This window comes from Bufo gargarizans, chromosome 2 (assembly GCF_014858855.1).
Source record: "Bufo gargarizans isolate SCDJY-AF-19 chromosome 2, ASM1485885v1, whole genome shotgun sequence".
Lineage (NCBI taxonomy): Eukaryota > Metazoa > Chordata > Amphibia > Anura > Bufonidae > Bufo > Bufo gargarizans.
This window is the reverse complement of record NC_058081.1, coordinates 219,426,698-219,449,614: the sequence shown is the minus strand read 5'-3', so window position 1 is coordinate 219,449,614 and position 22,917 is coordinate 219,426,698. Positions and strand designations below refer to the sequence as shown.

At 42.4% G+C, this 22,917-nt stretch overlaps 1 protein-coding gene across 5 annotated transcripts in view; it reads left to right on the top strand.

Moving 5' to 3' along the window:
- The window catches only part of IL15RA (interleukin 15 receptor subunit alpha), a 199,916-nt gene that overhangs the window by 87,957 nt on the left and 89,042 nt on the right, over positions 1-22,917 (top strand). For 2 of the 5 annotated variants that reach the window (XM_044280014.1, XM_044280018.1), the window contains 5 exons: positions 5,412-5,612; positions 7,073-7,246; positions 14,454-14,498; positions 14,594-14,663; positions 17,169-18,963. In XM_044280014.1, coding sequence (XP_044135949.1) covers positions 5,412-5,612; positions 7,073-7,246; positions 14,454-14,498; positions 14,594-14,663; positions 17,169-17,292 — 614 coding nt within the window. In that variant the 3' untranslated portion in view covers positions 17,293-18,963. Of the gene's footprint in view, positions 1-5,411; positions 5,613-7,072; positions 7,247-14,453; positions 14,499-14,593; positions 14,664-17,168; positions 18,964-22,917 lie in introns of those variants that run through there. The other 3 variants (XM_044280015.1, XM_044280016.1, XM_044280017.1) reach the window with 3 other exon arrangements.

The following is a 22,917-nucleotide window of genomic DNA, read 5'->3' as shown; positions in this document are numbered from 1 at the left end:
TTTTTTTCTCTTTCTTTCTCTTTCTCCTTCTTTCTCTTTCTCCTTCTTTCTTTCTTTCTTTCTTTCTTTCTTTCTTTCTCTCTCCTAGTATCCTGGCCAAGGGGCTGGTGATCCAGGGTCTATGGCTCAGTTGTCCAGATGGGCCTCTGGTCAAAGGGCTGGTGGCCCAGGGTCTGTGGCATAGTATTCCTCTGTCAGCATCTTCTTCTAATCACCTGTGCCATCTGACAGAGTCTCTTCTACTAAATACTGGTCCCTATCTGACAACTAGGGACTTTAACTGTTCTCCTTATATACAGTTTCTAACTGAAGTAGAACCTTCTAATGGGAGGAGTGAGACCCCTGTAAAGTGTAGATATCTCAAATCTTAACATTTCCTGAGAGTCACAGAGGTCATTAACATAGCTTATCTCTGGTACCAGGGAGATGTGAAGACCATCACTACAACCTCCACTATGTAACACAACACACACTGACTGATAAAGAAGCACATTAAGCCGATATATACAAAATAATAGGAAAATGACATAGTCAACTGAAACAGGGGCTACCCCATGTAGCTACTACTCAAAGAAAGAACAATCTTGAACCAAGAGAACAACCTGGATAGGACCAAAGGCACCAACCGTCTAGCTCATATTGTCACCTATCACCTGTTCATACCGAAAATACGTCAGTTCATACAGAAACACGGACCTCTGCTTAAAGGGAGTTTTTCACCTAAACTGACCATTATAGAACACTGACACCATGATCTGCTACTTACCATATAGCTGTCCGTCGCTTATTTTCGCTAAAAAACACTTTTATTCAATATGTTGAATAAAAGGTGCCCAGGGGCGGCGTTCAAGCACCGTGAAGATGTGCAACAGGCGGCCAAAAACCTTTAGGGACAATTTAATTAAAGGGGTTCTGCACTTTCATTTAACTGATGATCTAGTCTCTGGATAGATCATCCGCTTCTGATCAGCGGGGGTCCGACACCTGGGACCCCCGCCGATCAGCTGTATGAGAAGGCAGCGGCGCTCCAGTAGCGCCGCGGCCTTCTCACTGTTTACCGCCGGCCCACTGATGTCACGACTAGTATCAACTAGCGTGGGCGGGGCTAAGCTCCATTCAAGTGAACAGAGCTTAGCCGCCCCCACGCTAGTTGATACTAGTCGTGACGTCAGTGGGCCGGCGGTAAACAGTGAGAAGGCCGCTGCGCTGCTGGAGCGCCGCTGCCTTCTCAAACAGCTGATCCGCGGGGGTCCCGGGTGTTGGACCCCCTGCCGATCAGAAGCTGATGATCTATCAAGAGGATAGATCATCAGTTAAATGAAAGTGCAGAACCCCTTTAAGGCTTATATAGGTCCCCTTAAGATTCCATCAAGGCAGACCACTCTAGTTCACCATATTTCAGGAACATATTACTGTTTTAATTGTTCCCAGTAATTCTGAGTGCCGTGGTGTATTAAGACATTGCACTCAGAACAACATTATAGTCAGAATGCCAACCATCTTCTTTTCATAAACAAGTCTTCAGACGTAAACAGAATTACCCAGACAGTCAAAAGGTTGTCTGTTTTTCCCACCAAAACTTTGCATAGTCTATAATAGTAACTGTGGAAGATTGCTAGCTTCTCAGTGCATAAGTAGAACTTCCTAATGAAATGCAGATGTAGTGCAATAACAGTGCAAATGAACTGTTGAGGATATATTACAATAAACATAAAATGCAGCTTACCATATAAAACAGTATAAGTGTAAACAATGGCATAAAACATTGTGCAAGTTGACTTTTTCTAGTGCACTAAAGTAGTGAGTTGATGGCTTTGTGTAGTAGCAATGTGGCAAATGTCCCTTATTCCAGGGAACAGCACATTGAGTATAGAACAGAATGACTGTTGACTGATGGTGTTTTGTTCTGAAGAATGAGGGGCAGGAGGACAAATGGCAGAGAGTCAATTTAAAGGGGTTATCCCATGCCATGACTAATGTAAAAAATTAAAATCTGACATTATATAGTACATGACAACTTCTTTAAAAAAAAAAAAAAAAAAAAGCTAGAACCAGCCCTGTACATAACATGGTCCCAGCGATCTCCCCATTCATTGCTCTGCTGGATTGATATCAAGCTGACAGCTCAAGGGGAGGGTCTTTTCTGCTGCAGCCCAGGGGGCGTGTCTCAGCTCTCCCCATCACAGCTCAGGAAGCATTTGAAGGATGAAACTGAGCATGTGCAGCCTTCTAAGTGAGCAGGTCAAAGAAATAAGAAAAAAACAAACAGCAGATGGCGCTAGGTTCTGGTTTGAAAACTGTAGAATGTTTTTTGTGGGACAACCACTTTAAGGAGCATGATAAGTTTGCCTAAAAAGATTTAGGGGTTAATTATTAAGACTGCCGTTTCAGACACTGGTCTTAAAGGGAGTCTGTCACCTCCATATGGCCATATACAGTGCTTACATGGCTCTGTAGCATACCTATACAGGATTGTAACAGTACCTTTGTCTTTTCTTTAAACTTGCACCAGCAGGAAAAACAAAGTTTAATTCATATGCAAATGAGCACTCGCAAGTGCCCAGTGGCGGCGTTCAGTGTGTAGGTGCCCTGGCTGCTCTGCCTTCTTTTCACTTTACTCCTCCCCAGACTCTACCTTTGCCCCCCTTCCAAGTCCGGACCTATCGATGAGGCAAGAGACTTGGAGGGCGGGCAAATACAGAGACTGGGGAGGAGTAAAGTGAAAAGAAGGCAGAGCAGCCAGGGCACCTACACACTGAACGCCGCCCCTGGGCACTTGCGAGTGCTCATTTGCATATGAATTAAACTTCGTTTTTCCTGCTGGTGCAAGTCTAAAGACAAAGACAAAGACAAAGGTACCATTACAATCCTGTATAGGTGTGCTACAGAGCCATGTAAGCACTGTATATGGCCATATGGAGGTGACAGACTCCCTTTTAATAATCCTGTGCGCCAAGGTTATGTAGAGGACGGCGCATCTACGGCCTGTCTAAAACAGGCATAGAAATGATGAGACAGGCCTGCCGGCCCATCCCCTTCCCCGCCCACGCCACACACCCTTTTTAAGACCTGGCAAGAGAAGGGAAAAGTCACAGATTATGCCGCAATCTGCCCCAGAAATACGCCAAAATAGGTTAATTTCTGTTAAGAATTGAGCCCCTTTAGTTTTTATGGCATGTTTAACGCTAAGGAAATTGGGAATCTTCCTGATATTCCAGGACAGTGCAGTGACCGTTGGTGATTTATTCAATATTCAAGGCTCACTTAACAAGCCTGGCTACTACATCATTCTAAAGAATTCTGCAATGGCATGTCATCCCATCTGTTTTTGTCTAGTACGACCATAACTTGTTTTTCAACAGGACAATGACCCCAAACACACCTCCAGGATATGTACTGTAAGGGTTATTTGACATGAATCACCCAACCTTAACCCCAATAAGATGTTTAGGGATAAGTTGGACAGCAGAATGAAGGAAAAGCAGCAAACAAGTGCTCAGCACTTCTGGGAACGCCTTCAAGACTGTTGAAAAACCATTCCAGGCGACTACCTCATGAAGCTGATTGAGAGAATGCCAGGGGTGTGCAAGGCTGTCATTCAAGTATAAAAGGGCTGCTTTGATGACTCTAAAATACTGTGTAAAACATATTCTGTTTTTTAAAGCATTTTTATATATATATATATATATATATATATATATATATATATATATACAGTACAGACCAAAAGTTTGGACACACCTTCTCATTCAAAGAGATTTCTTTATTTTCATGACTATGAAAATTGTAGATTTACACAAATAAGAGGAAAATGAAAACTATGAATTAACACATGTGGAATTATATACATAACAAAAAAGTGTAAAACAACTGAAAATATGTCATATTCTAGGTTCTTCAAAGTAGCCACCTTTTTCTTTGATTACTGCTTTGCACACTCTTGGCATTCTCTTGATAAGCTTCAAGAGGTAGTCATCTGAAATGGTCTTCCAACAGTCTTGAAGGAGTTCCCAGAGATGCTTAGCATTTGTTGGCCCTTTTGCCTTCAATCTGCGGTCCAGCTCACCCCAAACCATCTCGATTGGGTTCAGGTCCGGTGACTGTGGAGGCCAGGTCATCTGGCGCAGCACCCCATAACTCTCCTTCATGGTCAAATAGCCCTTACACAGCCTGGAGGTGTGTTTGGGGTCATTGTCCTGTTGAAAAATAATTGATGGTCCAACTAAACGCAAACCGGATGGAATAGCATGCCGCTGCAAGATGCTGTGGTAGCCATGCTGGTTCAGTATACCTTCAATTTTGAATAAATCCCAAACAGTGTCACCAGCAAAGCACCCCCACACCATCACACCTCCTTCTCCATGCTTCACGGTGGGAACCAGGCATGTAGAGTCCATCCGTTCACCTTTTCTGCGTCGCACAAAGACATGGTGGTTGGAACCAAAGATCTCAAATTTGGACTCATCAGACCAAAGCACAGATTTCCACTGGTCTAATGTCCATTGTGTTCTTTAGCCCAAAAAAGTCTCTGCTTGTTGCCTGTCCTTAGCAGTGGTTTCCTAGCAGATATTCTACCATGAAGGCCTGATTCACACAGTCTCCTCTTAACAGTTGTTCTAGAGATGTGTCTGCTGCTAGAACTCTGTGTGGCATTGACCTGGTCTCTAATCTGAGCTGCTGTTAACCTGCGATTTCTGAGGCTGGTGACTCGGATGAACTTACCCTCTGCAGCAGAGGTGACTCTTGGTCTTCCTTTCCTGGGGTGGTCCGCATGTGAGCCAGTTTCTTTGTAGCGCTTGATGGTTTTTGTGACTGCACTTGGGGATACTTTCAAAGTTTTCCCAATTTTTCGGACTGACTGACCTTCATTTCTTAAAGTAATGATGGCCACTAGTTTTTCTTTACTTAGCTGCTTTTTCCTTGCCATAATACAAATTCTAACAGTCTATTCAGTAGGACTATCAGCTGTGTATCCACCTGACTTCTCCACAATGCAACTGATGGTCCCAACCCCATTTATAAGGCAAGAAATCCCACTTATTAAACCTGACAGGGCACACCTGTGAAGTGAAAACCATTTCAGGTGACTACCTCTTGAAGCTCATCAAGAGAATGCCAAGAGTGTGCAAAGCGGTAATCAAAGCAAAAGGTGGCTACTTTGAAGAACCTAGAATATGACATATTTTCAGTTGTTTCACACTTTTTTGTTATGTATATAATTCCAGTCTTCAGTTTGAATCTACAATTTTCATAGTCATAAAAATAAAGAAAACTCTTTGAATGAGAAGGTGTTTCCAAACTTTTGGTCTGTACTATATATATTATCGTAAGAAAAAGTGAAGCAAAGTAAGAATGCTGTCAAAAATAGAAGTGATCATTTAATATTTATTGATATAAAACATTTTCTCTAGAATCAAGACCAAGTCGAGTTTCCACTTCATCATCCACAACAGTAGAAAGATTTACAATAATATCCTCAACAGTCCAGATCCATGAGACACTGCATACTACACAAGCGAAAGCTACACAAACACAACTTCCTGGACACACTCCCATGATCAGGCTTTCCACTACGTATGAGCACACTACTCCAGGACAAACATTCTCTCCAGGTTAGTCAAAATACCATGTACAAATGTTTGGAAAACTTTGGTTGTTCGCAATGTATTTCCAACTATGAGAGGAGTTTATCAAAGGTGGTGTAAAGAAAAAAATAAAATAATATTGCAGATTTTTGGCCAATTAGCATTACTCACCTTTTTGCACTTTCACACCATGCTCTAGACCGTAGCTATAGGGGGTGCAGAGGTAGCAGTCGCTACCGGGCCCAGGAGCCTCAGGGGGCCCAAAGACCCTTGTTCCATATAAGAAGACACCTCTAGCTGAATGGAAGGGGTTAGGTCAAGAATTTGGCATGGGGGATAACGTTTAAATTTTGCCTCAGGCAGCACGAAGGCTACATATGTTCTTCCCTGCCCTTGGCCACAAAGCACAAAGAGGGAAGGGGGCCCCAAGCTGAACTCTTGCACCAGGGCCCATGAGCCTTTAGCTACGCTCCTGACCATGCTTATCGGTTTTCTGAAAAGTAGGTGTGGGTGAGGCTTAGGCTGAGTTCACACTTCAGTTATTTGGTCAGGTATTTCCATCAGTTATTATGAGCCAAAACTAGAAGCGGGTCAAAAATCATTTCATTAGACCTGATGTATGAGTAGGCTTCACTGCTAGTTTTGGCTCACAATAACTGATGGAAATAACTGATCTCAGCCTTATGCTCCTTGCACACGAACTTTGTTTGTTTCCGTGTCCGTTAATTTTTTATTTTTTTTGCAGATAGGATGCGGACCCATTCATTTCATTTCATTTAATTTCAATGGGTCCACAAAAAAATGCGGACTGCACACAGTGTGCTATCCGCATCAGTATGTCCGTTCCGTAGCCCTGCAAAAAAAAAAAAATAGTACATGTCGTATTCTTGTCCGTTTTAGGCATTGTTACAATGGATACGCAAAAAAAATGGCTGGCATACAATTTTTTGCAGGTGGCAGATCGTGGTGCCTAATAACAATCCGCTGCCAACAAACAATGATTCAGTATAGGGAAGAGCGATGGCATGAGGATCGCTCCTTCCTATACATAGGAGGAGATCGCTGCATGTAATTGCAGTGGTCTCCTCCACTAGGGAGCAGATGATTGCCCAGAAGGAACGCTTCCTTTCCAAAAATCACCTGTTAAATTGGGCTGTCTAATATACCCTTTGATTGTATTGGTATGGCCTCCATTGCTTGGCAAGATGGTGTAAATTATAGCTCAACTGTATGTCAGCTCATAGGGAAAAAAATCATCACTAAATCTAAACAATATTTCTGATAGTCCTGGCCAATTTATATTTTGATATTCATGTAGAAACATTTTTTGATTATTCTTGACCCAAGTAGTGCACATATAATCTTGAAACTGAGCCTTTCTGCCTTCCAACACATACTGGTGCCTCCTTGGTGTGTGCCAGTGTACTCACTAGCTTCCATTAGACACTTGAATTGAGATGTTAACTTTCCATACATCTTGTTTTCAGGACTACAGTTTATTACACAGACGTTATTTCCTAAAGATACTGGGAGGACAGTAAGTGAGCAAACCACTGTTTCGACGACCGCAGCTGTAATGGAAAAAACTGTTTATACTGCAACAGTGAAACAAAGCACTGCTGCTCATCTTTTAACTCCTGTGCAAAGTACAAGCCCCCCAGGTCAGTGACAACTTCAAATATTGATCTCAATTTTGACCAGCAGTAATAACCATTTCTGATATTCAGCATTTATATATATTTGTATAGTTTACCTGTAGTTTTATGGTGTCCAAACGATAAATACCTTATTTGTGGACCTTGGACTGGATACATGGATGTTCATGAATTACCTTAGCGCTCCATTACACTGCCCAATGTTCAGACAGGGTGAGCACGATGGATGGTAAACAGACAGACTGATGCAAAGTGAATATGAGAAGAATGATTGCTACGGCGGTCATTCCTCCCTCATCCTATTCATAATAGGTAGTACATCCGTGATTACACAGGGAGACGTGTTTGCATCTGGACTTCCGGTTCCGGCGCTGTGATGCAGGGCGCGGAGTGCTAGAGCTCCGGACACCGTCCACCGAAAACGAGCCCCTGCTCCATCACTGAGACGTATTACAGAGACTGGCACATGAGAGGTCCAGTCTGCTGCACACCGGCACAAGTTGGTCCATGGACCGTTATCTTCTACAGAGCGGGAGCAGAATTACAACGGGCGGCAAAGGCACACGTGAGGTGAATACACTTGACAAGATGGAGGACTCCAGTCCAAGCTCACAAGCGGGTGAACAACCACCTGTTTTATCCCAGCCGGACAACCCGCCAATTAATTACCAGTCGTTGGCGATTGAAGTGGCAAGACATCTGGCGCCAGATATCAGAGAGACTCTGACTAAGACCTTAACGCAATCCTTGCATGAGATCTGTGAGGCACTGACCCAGCAATACTCACGCATAGAGGACGTGGAGAAAAGGTTAGTGCAAGTGGAAGAAGCACTTGAAAGAACAGATGGGGAGGCCCAAGAACTGTTTAGACAGAACATTATTCTGAGGGACCGCCTAGAAGACCTCGAGAATAGGTCTAGGTGGAACAACTTTAGACTCCTGGGCCTACCTGAAAGTGTTAAGCCCCAAACTCTGATGGAAATATGTGAGCGGGAGTTACCTGAGGCTCTTGGTCTTGAGGGCAAACATAAAGTGGAGAGGGCGCATCGTATTGGCCCGATGCCAGAAAGCAAGAGTCGCAGAGATGGCAATATGGCGGATGTGGGAGTAAAGCCACGCCAAGTGATAATGCGTTATTTGGACTATTGCGATAAGGAGGCAATTTTGCTCGCTTTCCGTACCCGTAAACGGCCTCTCATAATCCGGGGACATGTGATTCTCCTGTTCGCTGATTACTCAGCCGCGGTTGCCCGCCAACGCAGGGACTGTAGTCGAATCTGTTCGGAATTATACAAGCGGGAGATAAGATTTCAACTGCAATACCCGGCTCACTTGAAAGTAACTATGCGTGATGGCTCGGTGCGGTTCTACAGAGACCCCCAGGAGGCGGAACAGATGCTAATACGTTTCAAAGAGAAAAAAGAGAAACGGGACAATCGGCGGGGGGAAGAGCCCATTAGATCTGGTTCTCCAAAAGGCTCCCTGGGCAAGCAGGACGACGGTTTATCTTCTGATCAAGAGGGGGCAGTCCTGCCAAGGGACCAGAGATCCCCGGGAGATCGCAGAATGGCGGCGAGAAAGAGCTAATCATACCTGCTTGTTCTACGTATGAGACGCTATGTAGCGTAACGCAACATGCCGCCGCGATGTCCAGAGTTATACGAAGTGTTGGAGAGACTTAACAGTTCAAAGTTCAAGGTTTCTCATAAGAGCATAGTTATTAACTGTGTAGTTGTGGATAATCTGCTGTAATATGTTATGTTACATGTGTGTTGGGGTTGACGGTCGGTGGGGCGGGAAAGAGCAGAGACGGGCATCTGGGGGACCAGGCTAGGCTCAACGGGCTTTTGTTGGAAATATTGATGTTGGGGTATAGCCCGGTGTCGAGATGCTGCCGAGAGGTGGCGGTTAATGTCCTGCAGCGTAGAAAAAAGGGAGTTGTAAGCTAAAGTTAAGTGAGGGGGGTGAAGTATTGACTGTAACTGTGCTATAATTTTCTGCTTGTGGTATTTTGATATTCAGGGGTTAAGGGAAGCTCATTTGGTCTTGGTAGAACAACTTGAGTGGTGCTCAGTCTAGAACTATTACCCTAACTACTTCAGCCCGACACAATGAAGGTGGTGTCGTGGAATGTGAATGGCCTACGTTCACCACAGAAACGGTGGAGAGTACTTAGGCACCTCAAAAAAATGAAACCCGATATAGTCCTACTACAGGAATCTCACCTAGGTCAAGAGGATTTTTTCAGGATGGAAAAATTATGGGTCACGAGGTGTTAGGTTCACAGGCGATCAATTGGATCCTTATCAATGAGCAGCTCAATTGCCAGGTTCTAAGTTCTGAATCCGATAGTCAGGGCAGATGGGCTCATGTGTTGTTAAAGGTACAGGAAACTCAATATAGCTTATATAATATCTATGGTCCGAACCATAACAATACGCGATTCTACAGAGAGCTGGAAGAGCTTCTACTGCGAGATGATTGTCCCAATAAGATAGTAGGAGGAGACTTCAACACTGTCCTCAGTGCACTAGAAGATAGGAAGAGCAATGTCACTGGGAGGCTAAGCACTGGACCTTGGGATGGAGTGATGTCGAAACTGCTGCAGGTGACCGAGATGGTGGATCCCTGCCGACAGCTCCATCCTGATGAAAGATGTTACTCCTTTTATTCGCATGCGAGGGACTCGTGGTCGCGGATAGATTATATCCTAGAGCATAATTCTCTGAGAGGGAGGGTAGAGCAGGCGAGTGTTTGTGATCTGGTGATAGCAGACCATGCGCCAGTAGAATTAATTCTAGGCGCGGATTATCCAAGAGGCCTGGACTACTTATGGAGATTCCCTTCCCAGTTATTATCCTGTGAGGATTTCCAGAATAAGCTAGTGGGGTGGTGGGAGGAGTACCGGGAGGCTAATCAGGAACATATGGAGGATCCTGGTTTGTTTTGGCACGCATCCAAGGCAGTGATGAGGGGAAGGATAATAAACTATGTATTTGGGATGAAAAAGAAGGTGATGGGACAACAAGAGAATGCTAGCACGAGAGTTAGGAATTTATACACAGTTTTCTTAGGGAATCCCACTGACGCAAATAGGAAAAGTTGGGTGGAGGCGCGGCGTGATTTTGACAGGCTCACTAAAGAGAGGGAGTCTCTGCGTTTCACGGCTTATGAGGCCATCTTACATAAGTTTGGCAATAAGGCGGGCCGACTTCTAGCAAACCTGGCAAAGGGAAGGAGGCGCCCACAGTTCATTTCGGCCCTTAAAAATTCTGATAATAAAGTAATCACTGACCCGGCAGGAATCAGTAGAATAGTGGGAGACTACTATAAGTCTTTGTATGAAGATCAGACTACTCCTAGTTTGGTTGACACCCTTTTAGATAAGATACAGGTAGTGCAGTTGAACGCAAAAAAATCCATAGAAGAACTTCAGGCAGTTATTCGTCATCTGGGTAACTCCAAAGACCCAGGCCCTGATGGCTACACAGGGGAGCACTACAAAGCGCTGCTCAATCAGGTATCCCCAGTTCTTCTGAGTCTTTATAACGCAGTGCTAGAGGGAAAGGAGCTCCCTGATAAAGAGAACATGTCTTACATTAAATTGCTACCAGCTGAACTTTCCATCATTGATCACCAAGATATTGGCAGACCTAGATAAATGGATCAACCTCACGCTTTCTCTGGTGGGGCGTTGCCATCTTATAAAAATGATGGGGATGTCCAGATTGTTATACCCGTTGCAGACCATTTCCCTTCTGCTTAGGCATGCTGATATACAACGATTAGAACGGGGCTTCTCAAGATTCTTGTGGAGAGGAAAAAGGCCGCGTATTTCCCTAGACAAGTTGAAACTGAGAAGGGAACATGGGGGACTGAATTTTCCTGATTTGAGGGGTTACAACTTAACGTACCTGAGTCGCCATCTGCTCGATTGGGCTAACAAGACATCCTATTACTCCAACTTGAAACTAGAAATGCAACTGGCATCACCCTGGGATCTCATGGCTTTGGTGCACACTAGTATACCCAAGCTTCCTGCCTTTGTCAAGAGGTCACTAATATTGAGAGACACGATCCTCACGTGGAAAATTCTGAGAAAACTGTTTCAACTGTCTTATCAATTTTCGAGGCATCTCCCGATATCGCATAACCCAGGGTTTCTAGCGAGCGGAAGTAGTAGGTTATTAGATAAGTGGATCCAGAAGGGGATAACTAAAATGGGAGACCTATTTAGAGAAGGGGAGAACCGTTGGGCTACCCTACAGGAGTTAGAAGAGAAGTGGGATTTGCAGGGACTAAACTTCCTACCTTATATGCAAGTTAGGAGTTATAGCAAAAGCCCTATCAGCGATTTGTCCCGGGAATGGACCCGGAATGAGTTTGATGTCTTTCTCAAGACTTCGGTCAGGCCCACAATCGCCTCACTATATCATCTGCAAAGGGACAAATGGAGATCAAAGGATAGGAAAAAGAGAAAAAGATCTTTGACAAATGGAAAGTTCTGTTGGGTGAGGAGGATGTGTATCTGCACATATGTTCAGGTTTGGCTGACCTGTATCGTGCGGTTATAAATGAGCTGTGGCGTGAGACACAGATCAAAATATTACATCACGCAACCTATGGCTTTAATATCCCAGGCAAACAGGGTGATACGGACAGGTTGATGGCATGTCCCAAGTGTAAATTGGTTGTATCAGATTTATTTCACAGGCTTTGGGCTTGTACTTTTCTGGTTGAGTTTTGGGCACAGATGAGTAAGATATTAGGTGACGTTAGTGGCTTCAAAGGGAAAATCTCTCCAATGTTGGCCATCACACACACAATTGTCCAACCCACTCTAACCACAGGGAGAAATGGAGAGGGTGGAACTTTCCATCTAGCTCCATTGGGTCATAAACTCTTGATGGTAGCAAAGCGATGAATATGGAAGGTGTGGTTGGAATCGGCAGTCCCATGATATGGTCATTTCTCAATTAAAACATGTATTCCATTTAGTGGCTTGAAGCCCTAAATAATAAGGAACTTCTAGGTAGAAAACTCTATCAGGGGTGGAAGAAGTTTATGGTTGTTTACATTCCTGTTTCAGAGTACCCTCGAATTATGTCTCCATTCAAGTTAACCTCCTGGTATCTGACAGAAGACTTAAAGGAGGGCCTTGGTGTTCTGAAAGTAGACTAAATTGGGCTGAGTACTTAGGGTGGTTGGACTTGATTTACCGGGGTAGAGACCTTCTCATTGAGCTGAGTTTAGGGAGGGTTGGGAGGGGGAGGAGATAGGCTGAGGTGGAACTAGAGGGAGGGGGTAGGGGGTGGGTGGGGTTATGTAATAGGATGTTCCAACTTTGTTGCATTGACAATTGTACCCCGTGCATATGTGTGTTTATTGCCTATGGACTTTCTTGTTACTATTGTCAAACACTGATATAAAATTGACATGATTTTTGGTATGTCGATGCTGTCATACATAAGGAAAAATAATGTAAAATCAATAAAGTGTGAAAAAAAAAAAAAGTTAGCATCTTTCATCCTGAGGAAAGATGCAAATCAGTCGACAAAGAAGAGTTTGCTCGTTTATCGGCTGATCGGCAGCATGATTATCAGAAACGAGTATTCTTATGACAGTTTACAATAATTGTCCAGAAAATCGTTTCTATTTAGTGTAAAGCTAGCTATACAGATGAGTTTAAAGGTGACAAACATGGCCATCTTCTGACCATAATGTGAACAGCTGTTAGTGATGGCCAAAAACAAGATCGGCTTGGTTAAAAATTTTCAGCTATTGGTGATTACATTTGTATGACATTATCCGCTTAATATGACCAGTCGTTTGCCATTGTGCTCAGGGATTAAAAAAAACAAAAAAAAAACGGATGCCCTGGTTGGCCAGTTCCGTCTATTATGTTGATGGTGGGATTGTATGTATGAAGGATTCCACCGAAGACTGGCTGCAATGCAATGATCATTATCATGAGTATGGAAGATTGGTGGATTGTGATAAAAGGGGTTTCCCTGAATTTTTGTTTTTTTGACATGGCATTAGGGTCATTGGGGTCCATCAACTAGAACTGTGAAAACCATCCAATTCCAGACAGCAATGAAGCAGAGGTCACAAGTATAAATGGAAATTGTAAAAAGTAGAAAGTGTGACTCGAACTTCCACAATGGCGTAGATGGCTTCTCTTCAAAACTTCCAAAAAAAACAATGAGTGTAAAAATGCCATTTAAAATCTTAAAACACAATTTTTTACATGTGTTTTAAAACTACGAAAAAAGTGATTCTAGGGTGGTGTCACATGCAACTTTTTGTAGCAGTTTATTGAGCCAAAGTCAGAAGTGGGAGGAAGGGAAGGAGATATGTAGGAAGGACTTGTACTTCTCCTTTTTGCTGTATCCACTTCCGGCTTTCACTCAAAAAATGGTATCAAAAACTGACACAAAAATCAGTGTGTAACACCACCCTTAGGCCTGCTTTCACATACACGATGTGTTCCTGACAGGAATACATTGGCTAAAGTCTCAGCTCTTAACATCTGCTTGAGGGATTAGCCAGTGTTGTCAGTTGCATATCATTGGGGTGCACCTTTCTCTGTGACTTCTGCTTTCACATACTCAGTGTTTGGTCAGTGGTTTCCATCAGTAATTGTGAGCCAAAGCCATGAGTGCAGATAATGGAAAGATATGCACCATTTTTTTTTTTTTTTTACTTGCTCCTGGTTTTGGTTCAAAATAACTAATAAATATCACTGATCAAACACTGACCAAAATGTTGACTGTGTGAAAACATTTTAAATGTGTAGGTTTTGTGACCTTTTTTCTTGCTATGAATACCACAAAATCACTGCAAAAACAAAACATCAAGCAAGGCATGGAGGCTGCATGGCTCCATACTAAGGAGTCCTACAGCATCTGTGTACTGCCTTACTGGCTGCAAAGAATGGTAACTGACATAGAAGTGTCATAGATGTCCTAAAAGAGCAGCATATTCTGAAAACATAGAACAGCATAACTGCAGGGAAAATGCCATGTGTGGATCTACCTAAAAACAATGACCCTCATGCACTAACAATAATGACCCTTGCTCTGCGCATAATACCCAAATTATTTGCACACTTGTATGTTGATTTCATGAATATATAATGTAATGTAAGATGTGTATTTACTGGTCACTAGTTTCAGAAACTGCTATATGCTGTTTGGTTCTCTTTGTGCAGATCCACAGACAAGTATTTGGCAGAAAACGGAAACCATAGCAGCAGGTAAGAGAAGCAGGTCTTGCTGTAAAGTGATTTATTTGGAGGATACGTCATGGCCAAGTCTATAGTATGTACTTCAATTTTTTTTTTTTTTGCAGCAGGCAGTGTGGTGGTCATAATCCCCTTGGTTGGAGTAATCATCCTTGTTGTGTATTGCAGAAAGAGAAGGTAGGTCAATTTTAAAGAACCTCAACTTTTTCTGAAAATGTTGTGATATTTTTAACCAGATGTTTTCATTTGTGTACAGTGAGCAAAGTATGGTCTTATCATCCAGTTGGTCACCATCCACAAGCACGTCTCTCCATCAGCAGGAACTTTTTCTCTGCCATCAGTGGTAGTAGACAAAGTCTGTAACAATGGAAAAAGACAAAAGATCAGTTCATCTGGTTCTTCTGAAGTGTTGATCCAGAGTAAGGGCCCATTCACACAGCCGTATGAAAGGGTCCGCACCCGTTCTACATGGTGGTAGGCAGGCGACAGCATGGCATGATGGAGGCAGCAGCAGCCATACAGAACATTATGGTAGGCAGGCAACATGATGGTAGGCAGGAAGGCAGACAGCAACAGTGGCAAGATGGGGCACCGTCAGCAAGGCCAGATCTATTTATTGGCCACAGCCAGAGGTGTGTAAAAAAAAAAAAAAAACTTTGAATCTTTGGTTCATTTTGACAAACGTAAAGTTTTGGATACTGGCGGATGACAGCTTGGTCCATTTGGGTGTCACCATGCCCCCTTTCGTTACCATGAGGAAATTCGCGTAGAATCAAATTTTTCCTAAAATTCGGATCAAAGTCCACTTTGTGAACTTCGATTCGCTCAACACTACTCTGTATTATAAGACATGTGTCGCACACTTTTACTCTGAATTGCTATATTTAGCAAAACAAAACAAAAATAACATGTCTGGAGATGGCTGACACATATTTCAGACTAGTATTTCACATTATCAGTCAGATTTCAAATTCTGCCCTCTGTATTATAAGACACATGTTGCACACCTGTATTCTGTATTGCTATATCTGGAGATGCCCTGACCTAGATTTTGGCCTAGTAATTCACGTTTTTCACTCAGAGATTTAAAACGCTAACCTCTGTATTAGTATAAGACACACGTTGCACACTAGTGTTGTTATATTTCACAAACAAAAATGTTGAATTGTCTGGAGATATCCTGATTTCGATTTCGGCTTAGTATTTCACATTTTCACTCACTCAGAGAATTAAAACACTACCCTCTGTATTGAAAGACACAAGACACTGATTGAATATGTATATGTTTTCCTACACCCCCACCCCCAAAAAAAAAAATGCAATTGTATTTACAGTAGATGCTCTGAAACAGATGTCAGTCTAGTATTTCAGGTGTTTTCACTGAGATTTCAAATGCTATCTATCCTTTGGATGGTAAAACACATGTTATACAGTTTTGAACTTATTTTCCCCACAAAAACTGTATTTTTCTTACCATGGGGGGAAGAAATGTTCTTGTAGGTAGTGTTTTTGCAAAAGCTGCAGCTCTGTCATAAGGCAGTAACTGCAACTTGAAGACACTGCCGGGCACACCCAGCCTCAGCTCCTCACTCCCTGGCGGAATGCTTTCCCTGCCTTCCCCCATTCTATACAATTCTTCTTCTTTCTAGCCTTTCCCTCCTCTATCCCTCACACTAGAATATAATCTTGATTGTAACTGTAAGATCGTTTTCTGTCAGACACTGCTACATCCTTCTACCCTCATTCACAGATTAACACAGAATGACATTTTAGTCATTCTGCAAGGGCACCTCCCTGCCGTCTGCAGCACTGATTGGCTCATCTAGGCTGTCTGATGGCTTGTTAACCAATCAGGGCAAGCCCCGAAACCCAACTTCCTCTGTCATGTGAGCTTCCCTCTTCTTTCTCCATCATGCTTTTTCCTGCTGGCATGTGCAGTAAAATGGCGCTGCACACCGTTTTACTGGATTTGTCCAAAGCAAACCTGAAAAGTTTGATCTGCCAGAGGAAATTTTTAGAAGTTTGTAACAAACCCGGTTTGTTACTGACTGATTCACTCATTTCTAGTTTTGGAAGCCAAACCATTTGATATTGCTGACCTGGAGGATAGGTCATCAATAACTAAAAGGTTTACAACTCTTTAAGAAGCAGAATAATTGTCCATATTCTCACTACTCCTGATGATAGAACCTCCCACAAAAGGGTATTTTTTAACTAATGAAAAAAATAAAAAGTTTGCACAGTTCATTCAAAGTCCAATGATGAAAGTGCACAGTGTCCTGGTGTGGTAATTGTTGCAGCACGGATCACTCCCTGTGTCAAGGGTGGGAAATACTTTCAAAACAGAAACTTTGCAGAATCCAAAACCTTTAGATAAAGTGTCATTTTTAATACATGAAGATTAAAAACTTCCTCATGGCGTCCTCCAGAACTGCTCTCCCCAGCTATCTCCTAGTACTGTCAGCAGTTTGGCATGGTCAGATTCCATCTAACTATGACATCATTTATTTTTATTTTGTCTTGAAATCCTGCATTCATCCCAAAAGACTGAAACTCCACTGCACTGCACTGTGTGAATCTTGCCAAATACAAGTGTTCCCATATGTTTTTGTCTGTGCTGCATGAGCGCTGTTACATTTTTAACAATAACTAAGATTTGAGTTACTTTATTTCCTGTTTTAGCGCAGAAACATCTCCTAGAAACCCTGAGGATACCCAGATATATAAACAGAATACTAACCCAGAGGATAATGTTCCCACTTCAGATACATCCCATGAAGAAAGCGAGGAAGAATCGTTTTTGTAATGCACTAACTTCCCAGACATCCAGAACATTAGTAGGACCATTTGTGGTTATATTTATTTCTGATGCCTTCCAACAACATATTGATATGTTGTGATGAAGACAACCAAGAAAAGCAGACATTGTAATACTGGCTATGGATGGCTGCAGAAGTTCAGAAACCTGCCATTGGACTTCTCCTACACATTCCAGGACATCTCAGCAAATGTGAACCAGCTACAGAACAAGTGTTAACTAATCCAAGAGCAGCTCTATATGAAGCAATGATTGTGTTTATGGACAGGCAGATGTAACTTCCCTCTGGTATACTAAGTTCCAACAAAGAACAGTGCTTACACATAGGAAACAAACAATAACATATAAGAGACCTGACTGGACACACCAGAGAAAAAGCGGTGGACATCTGTTCAGTGGTAATGTCAAGATAGTATAAATTCCCATTATAACTTCTAACTTTATAGAGTTATAAAGCCATTTATTGATTTTTTTTTTATATTAATAATAATATTTTTAATACCATACATCCCCACAGTTGTATCCCCTGTCCAATCAACCTATGATTGCCACAGAACTGCCCAGAAATGACAATTGGATACAGATATGCAAAAGAACCCACCCTCTTTGAGGCCTTATTTGTTGGAGAATGCTGCCCCCCTCCAGAACCACGTGGTTTAAATAACATTTTATTCTCTGGGTCGATACGATTACATTGATACCAAATATGCATTTTTTTTATGTTTTACTACTTTTATACAATAATATTGTTTATCTTAAAAAAGGGGACAGTATAGGGACAATGTAAAATTTTAACTTTACTGATGTTTCTGTGTGTGGGGTGCAAGTGTTCGGTGAGACTTATTTTATGCTGTAATCTAGATGCTGGTAAACATCTGGATTGTGACATCAGTAAATGGTCTTATTAGGCACAGAAGGGGTTATTAGCTGGGCAAGCTCTCTTCTTATCTCTCCTTTTCTGGAAAGAAAACCCATCAGGTATGTTCTGTGATTGATAGGGGCTTGAGAGGAGAACCTTCACAGAAGTCTATATTACCTCTCAGGTCATACATAGTACTTACTCAGCGAGCCTTAGCATGTCATCTACTGGCCCTCTCTCCTCCTTCATGCTTGCCAAGACCATAGCTGGTTGAAGAAGGCTTTTACCTACTCTTTCTCAGGCTGTATAACCTGGGCCAAGTCATGTTTGGGAATGAGATCTACAGGTATTACTTGCAGATCTCACTCCCCATCCAGTTTCTAAAGGCTCCATTTCTGATTGTATGGCTAGCACCATGACTGGTCTTGTTTAAAAGCAGGTTAAATTACCCTACCTTCAGCCTGCTATGGTCTTAAATACTGAAGGGAAAATTATTGCCTGTCTGGGACCCCCTGATCTTGTGGGCCCCGTAGCGGCCACTATGGCTCCTACAGCGGTAGTTCCCCCCTAGTTTGTACACTTTTGGAATGCATCCCCCCCAAAAAAGAAGCAACTGTTCATGATTAAAATATAAAATTGTTTTGCATCTACTTGGTTTCAGACTGTGTGCATAGTGTGATACTGCAGTCAGGGGTGGATTAAGTGCATGATAGGCCCGGGGCTGTCTACCCAACTTGGGCCCCTACTTCCATTTTAGTTTAGTTTTTTAGTTTTTTTTTTGTATGAAGAAGCTGTGGTGCTTCATGAGCGCCACAGTCTCTTCCTAGTCCATATGACATCTTCAGACTAAAAAAAATACCACAAATTACCCCAAATTGGGTCCTAAACTGAAAAATTAGGTCGCCAAATTTAAAATACATATAATTATAATAAGAAATACATGGAGAAGAATACAGCACCACATACCTCTTACATACAGTGTCATCTCCTGTCATGTAGACCTTCTCTTTCCTCTCTCCTCCATTTGACCCAGACCACCATGGCAAATTCTTTCAGCCACATCTCGTCTCTACAGTTTGTAACACAGACACTTTAGATTTCTGTTTTTCCATCAACCTCCCCATCCTGGTGTCCCCACAGTGTCATGCTGCTGCCACTCCCAATACTGTGCCCGTTGTGCCCCCCAATGCCCCAGGTACTATACTGCTGAAAAATAGTGACCCTAATAGATATAATTGGAGTCATTTATCAAACTGGTATAAAGTAGAACTGGATTTCCAAAAGAGCTGTCAAAAATGAATGGTGGAACCTGATTGGCTGCTATGGGCAACTAAGCCAGTTCTGCTTTACACCAGTTTGATAAATGACCCCAAATGTTCCTATAGTGTCCACAGCAGCTATAATGTCCCCTAGAGTGCCCCCAGTAATAATAACACCCTCTATTGTGCTCCAGGCTATAATCCCTGTATAGTGTCCCCCAAAATAATAGAATTACCCCTACAGTGCCTCCCCAATAGCAACACCCCCATATAGTAATTTTCCCCTACACAGTAATTTCCCCCTACACAGTAATTTCCCCCAAACTGCCCCCATATAGTAGTTTGCCCCCACACAGTAATTTCCCCAACATAGTAAATTGCCCCACACTGCCCCTACATGGTAATTTCCACCACACTGCCCCCACATAGTAATTTCCCCCACATAGCAATTTCCCCACATGTCCCCCAAAGTAGGCACCTGAAATAAAAAATAGAAAATATGAAAAAAAATGTAAAAGCTAAATACTCACCTTTGTCACCTTACATGTCCAGGGCCAGGCGCTTGCTCACAGAGAAAGCCGGGATGAGGCAGGCGTGCACACGTCACAGTGCTGCGTCCCAGCACAGGCTCGCGATGACGTCATCATGCCCACGTGCGCCGGGATTTCCCTACCGCATAGGCCTCAGGCCTACTAGGCCTACAGACTACAGGGGTTGTTTGTAGTCTCTAAGCATGGAGTAAAGTACTTCTGCATAGAAACTGAGTACATAACACAGAATGGTATTTTAATCAAGACATTGCTTCTTTTTTTTTCAATATGCACTGGAGCACACAGCAGATCAAAAACAGTGCATTTGACAAGACACAGTAATTGCTTATATCAAATTGATACTGTGTTGCAGCTAGCCATTGATATTAGGATACCAGATAATAGAACTAGATAATAGACACTAGAGTTTTCTTGCTTAAAATAATCATGACTATATCTGCATTCATTCTAGATATTATTGACAATCTGAACATGTGATCTGCCATGTCAGATTTTTTCAGACAGTACTTAGTAATGATCTGAAGTTTATGATATGAATGATCAGCTGTAGGTGATCAGACATTATAACAGAGAATACTTTAATCAATTGTTTTGCATGCATCGTTGCAGGTTTTGGACGCTTGCTAAGATGTAAAGTCGAAAACATTAGGCTACATGCACATGACAGTGAAAAACGGACATGTGATGTCAATTTTTTTAACGACCATCACAAGTCCATTTTAAGACCAATGATAGTCTATGGGGTTTTTCACATGGCAGTTTTTTTGACGGTCAGTAGAAAAACAGGCATCAAAAAATAGAACATGCTCTATCTTGTCCGTTTTTCACTGACAGACTGCCCCCATACAATTTAGAGGGTCAATTTTTAACGTCCATTTCTCAGAAAGGCATCAGTGAGAAAAAGCTGTTAAAAATATCAGCTTTTAATGGACGTTTTTTTTTCACTGTCGTGTGCATGTAGCCTAAGGCCTCTTTTGACAATTTTTGCGTTGTTTTAAAATGCGTGTAAAAACACCATCAATTTGAGCTGTTTTTCTTTGACTTTTTAATGTACATTTTTAATGTGTGTTTTTTTATCCAGGTGTTTTTGAAGTTCTATGGAGAAGCCAGTAGAGAAAAATGCATAAAAAGGCCTTGCCTTCAGTATACTGCATTTTGATAAAAAAATGGCATTTACCAAAAAAAGGAATAAAAAAAATGCAAGGATATTTGCATGAAAAACTCAATGGGGGAAATATATCAAGTCCTACATTCCAGGATAAATGCTGTTCTCAAAAAGTCATGATAAAGGTCTGTGACTTTTTGATCTTAGGGTGGGTTCACATTTGCATCATGGAATTCCATCATTCGACAGGCCAATTTTTCTGTCATGTAGAACGGAACCAAACGGAACCAATATTTGTCCCCATGTATTAGGAGAGAGCAAAACGGAATGCCTCTTAAAGGCTTCCATTTTGCATTCTGTCCTAAATTTCCGTTATAGCTCTCTGTTATAACAGAACCTATAACTGAATTCCATAACGCCAATGCAAACCCACCCTAATTTGTGCAAAGATTTTGCCCACTCACTCCAGTTTTGAAAACTTGCAGTGATATTGGGCATGGTCAGCCTGTTGGGTTGATTTATCAACTGCAACTTTTCAAAAGTTGTTGCAATACTCCAGTAAAGGGATGGTTTAGTCAGTGGAGAAACATCTCAAACATCATGCAACATTTGATACATTTGGCACAAATGCACTGATTTTAAACACTCTCCTCATGATACCTTTACCATTGTGTGTAAATCCAGCTTTAGGGCTGATTCACATGATCATGCTCATACTGGCAAACACAGTCCACATGTCAGCCACATCTCTCGGACTGATTGCGGCTCCCCTTTCCCACACTGACTGCACCATATTGTTTTATGATACCATCAGTTCCCATGTGAGTACAGTACAATAGACCCATAAGAACTGACTGTATCGTAAAGCACTATGATGTAGTCAGTTTAGGTCAAGGTAGCCGCGTTTGGTCCAGAAGATGCAGCCGACACATGGACTGTGTTTCCCAGATTGGTTATGTGAATAAGCCCTAAAACTCCTTTTTGAATACAAAGAAGTTGAGGCTATTAAAAACAGCACTTTTGGGGGGAAAAAGACTCAATCCATCTCTGACCATGTTTATCTCTACATGGTCTACATTTTCTTCCCATAGATTTCACCACTTGCAATGCAACAGGTGAAATCAACATCAAATTCTGCTGTTGAAAATTGTAGGTAACACATGTGGATGTCTGCATATTTTCAGTTCTGTTGGATATATATTATATGCAGTGTGTGAACTTTTAGCTTAAAGATGGCCATATACTTTGTTCAGCTGACAGCTATTCCTCTCAACCCCCCCATACACATGCACACTTGCATGCATGTGTTCTTGAAATGGTGAGAGGTGTCTCACAGCAGTTTTATCTACCCTGAGAACAAAAGGATTGGGCATGTTAAAATCCAACAGTCTCATCCTCCTTTCACCCAATGGCCTTTACACGAGCGAGTTGCATACTGCGGACTTGCAGCGTGAGTATGCAACAGCTCCCGACCTGACCTCCCAGCACTGATGGGGTCACGTGGCATTATGTTGCTTTACGATGCTATGTAAACCTTTAGGCCCCTTTCACACGGGCGAGTTTTCCGCGCGCATGCAATGCATGAGGTAAATGCATTGCACCCGCACTGAATCCGGACCCATACATTTCTATGGGGCTGTGCACATGAGCAGTGATTTTCACGCATCACTTGTGCGTTGCATGAAAATCGCAGCATGCTCTATATTGTGCGTTTTTCACGCGACGCAGGCCCCATAGAAGTAAATGGGGCTGCGTGAAAATCACAAGCAAGTGCAGATGCCAGGACCCCCGCCGATTTTTCACGCATGGTTTCTAGGTGACGATCGGGATGGGGACCTG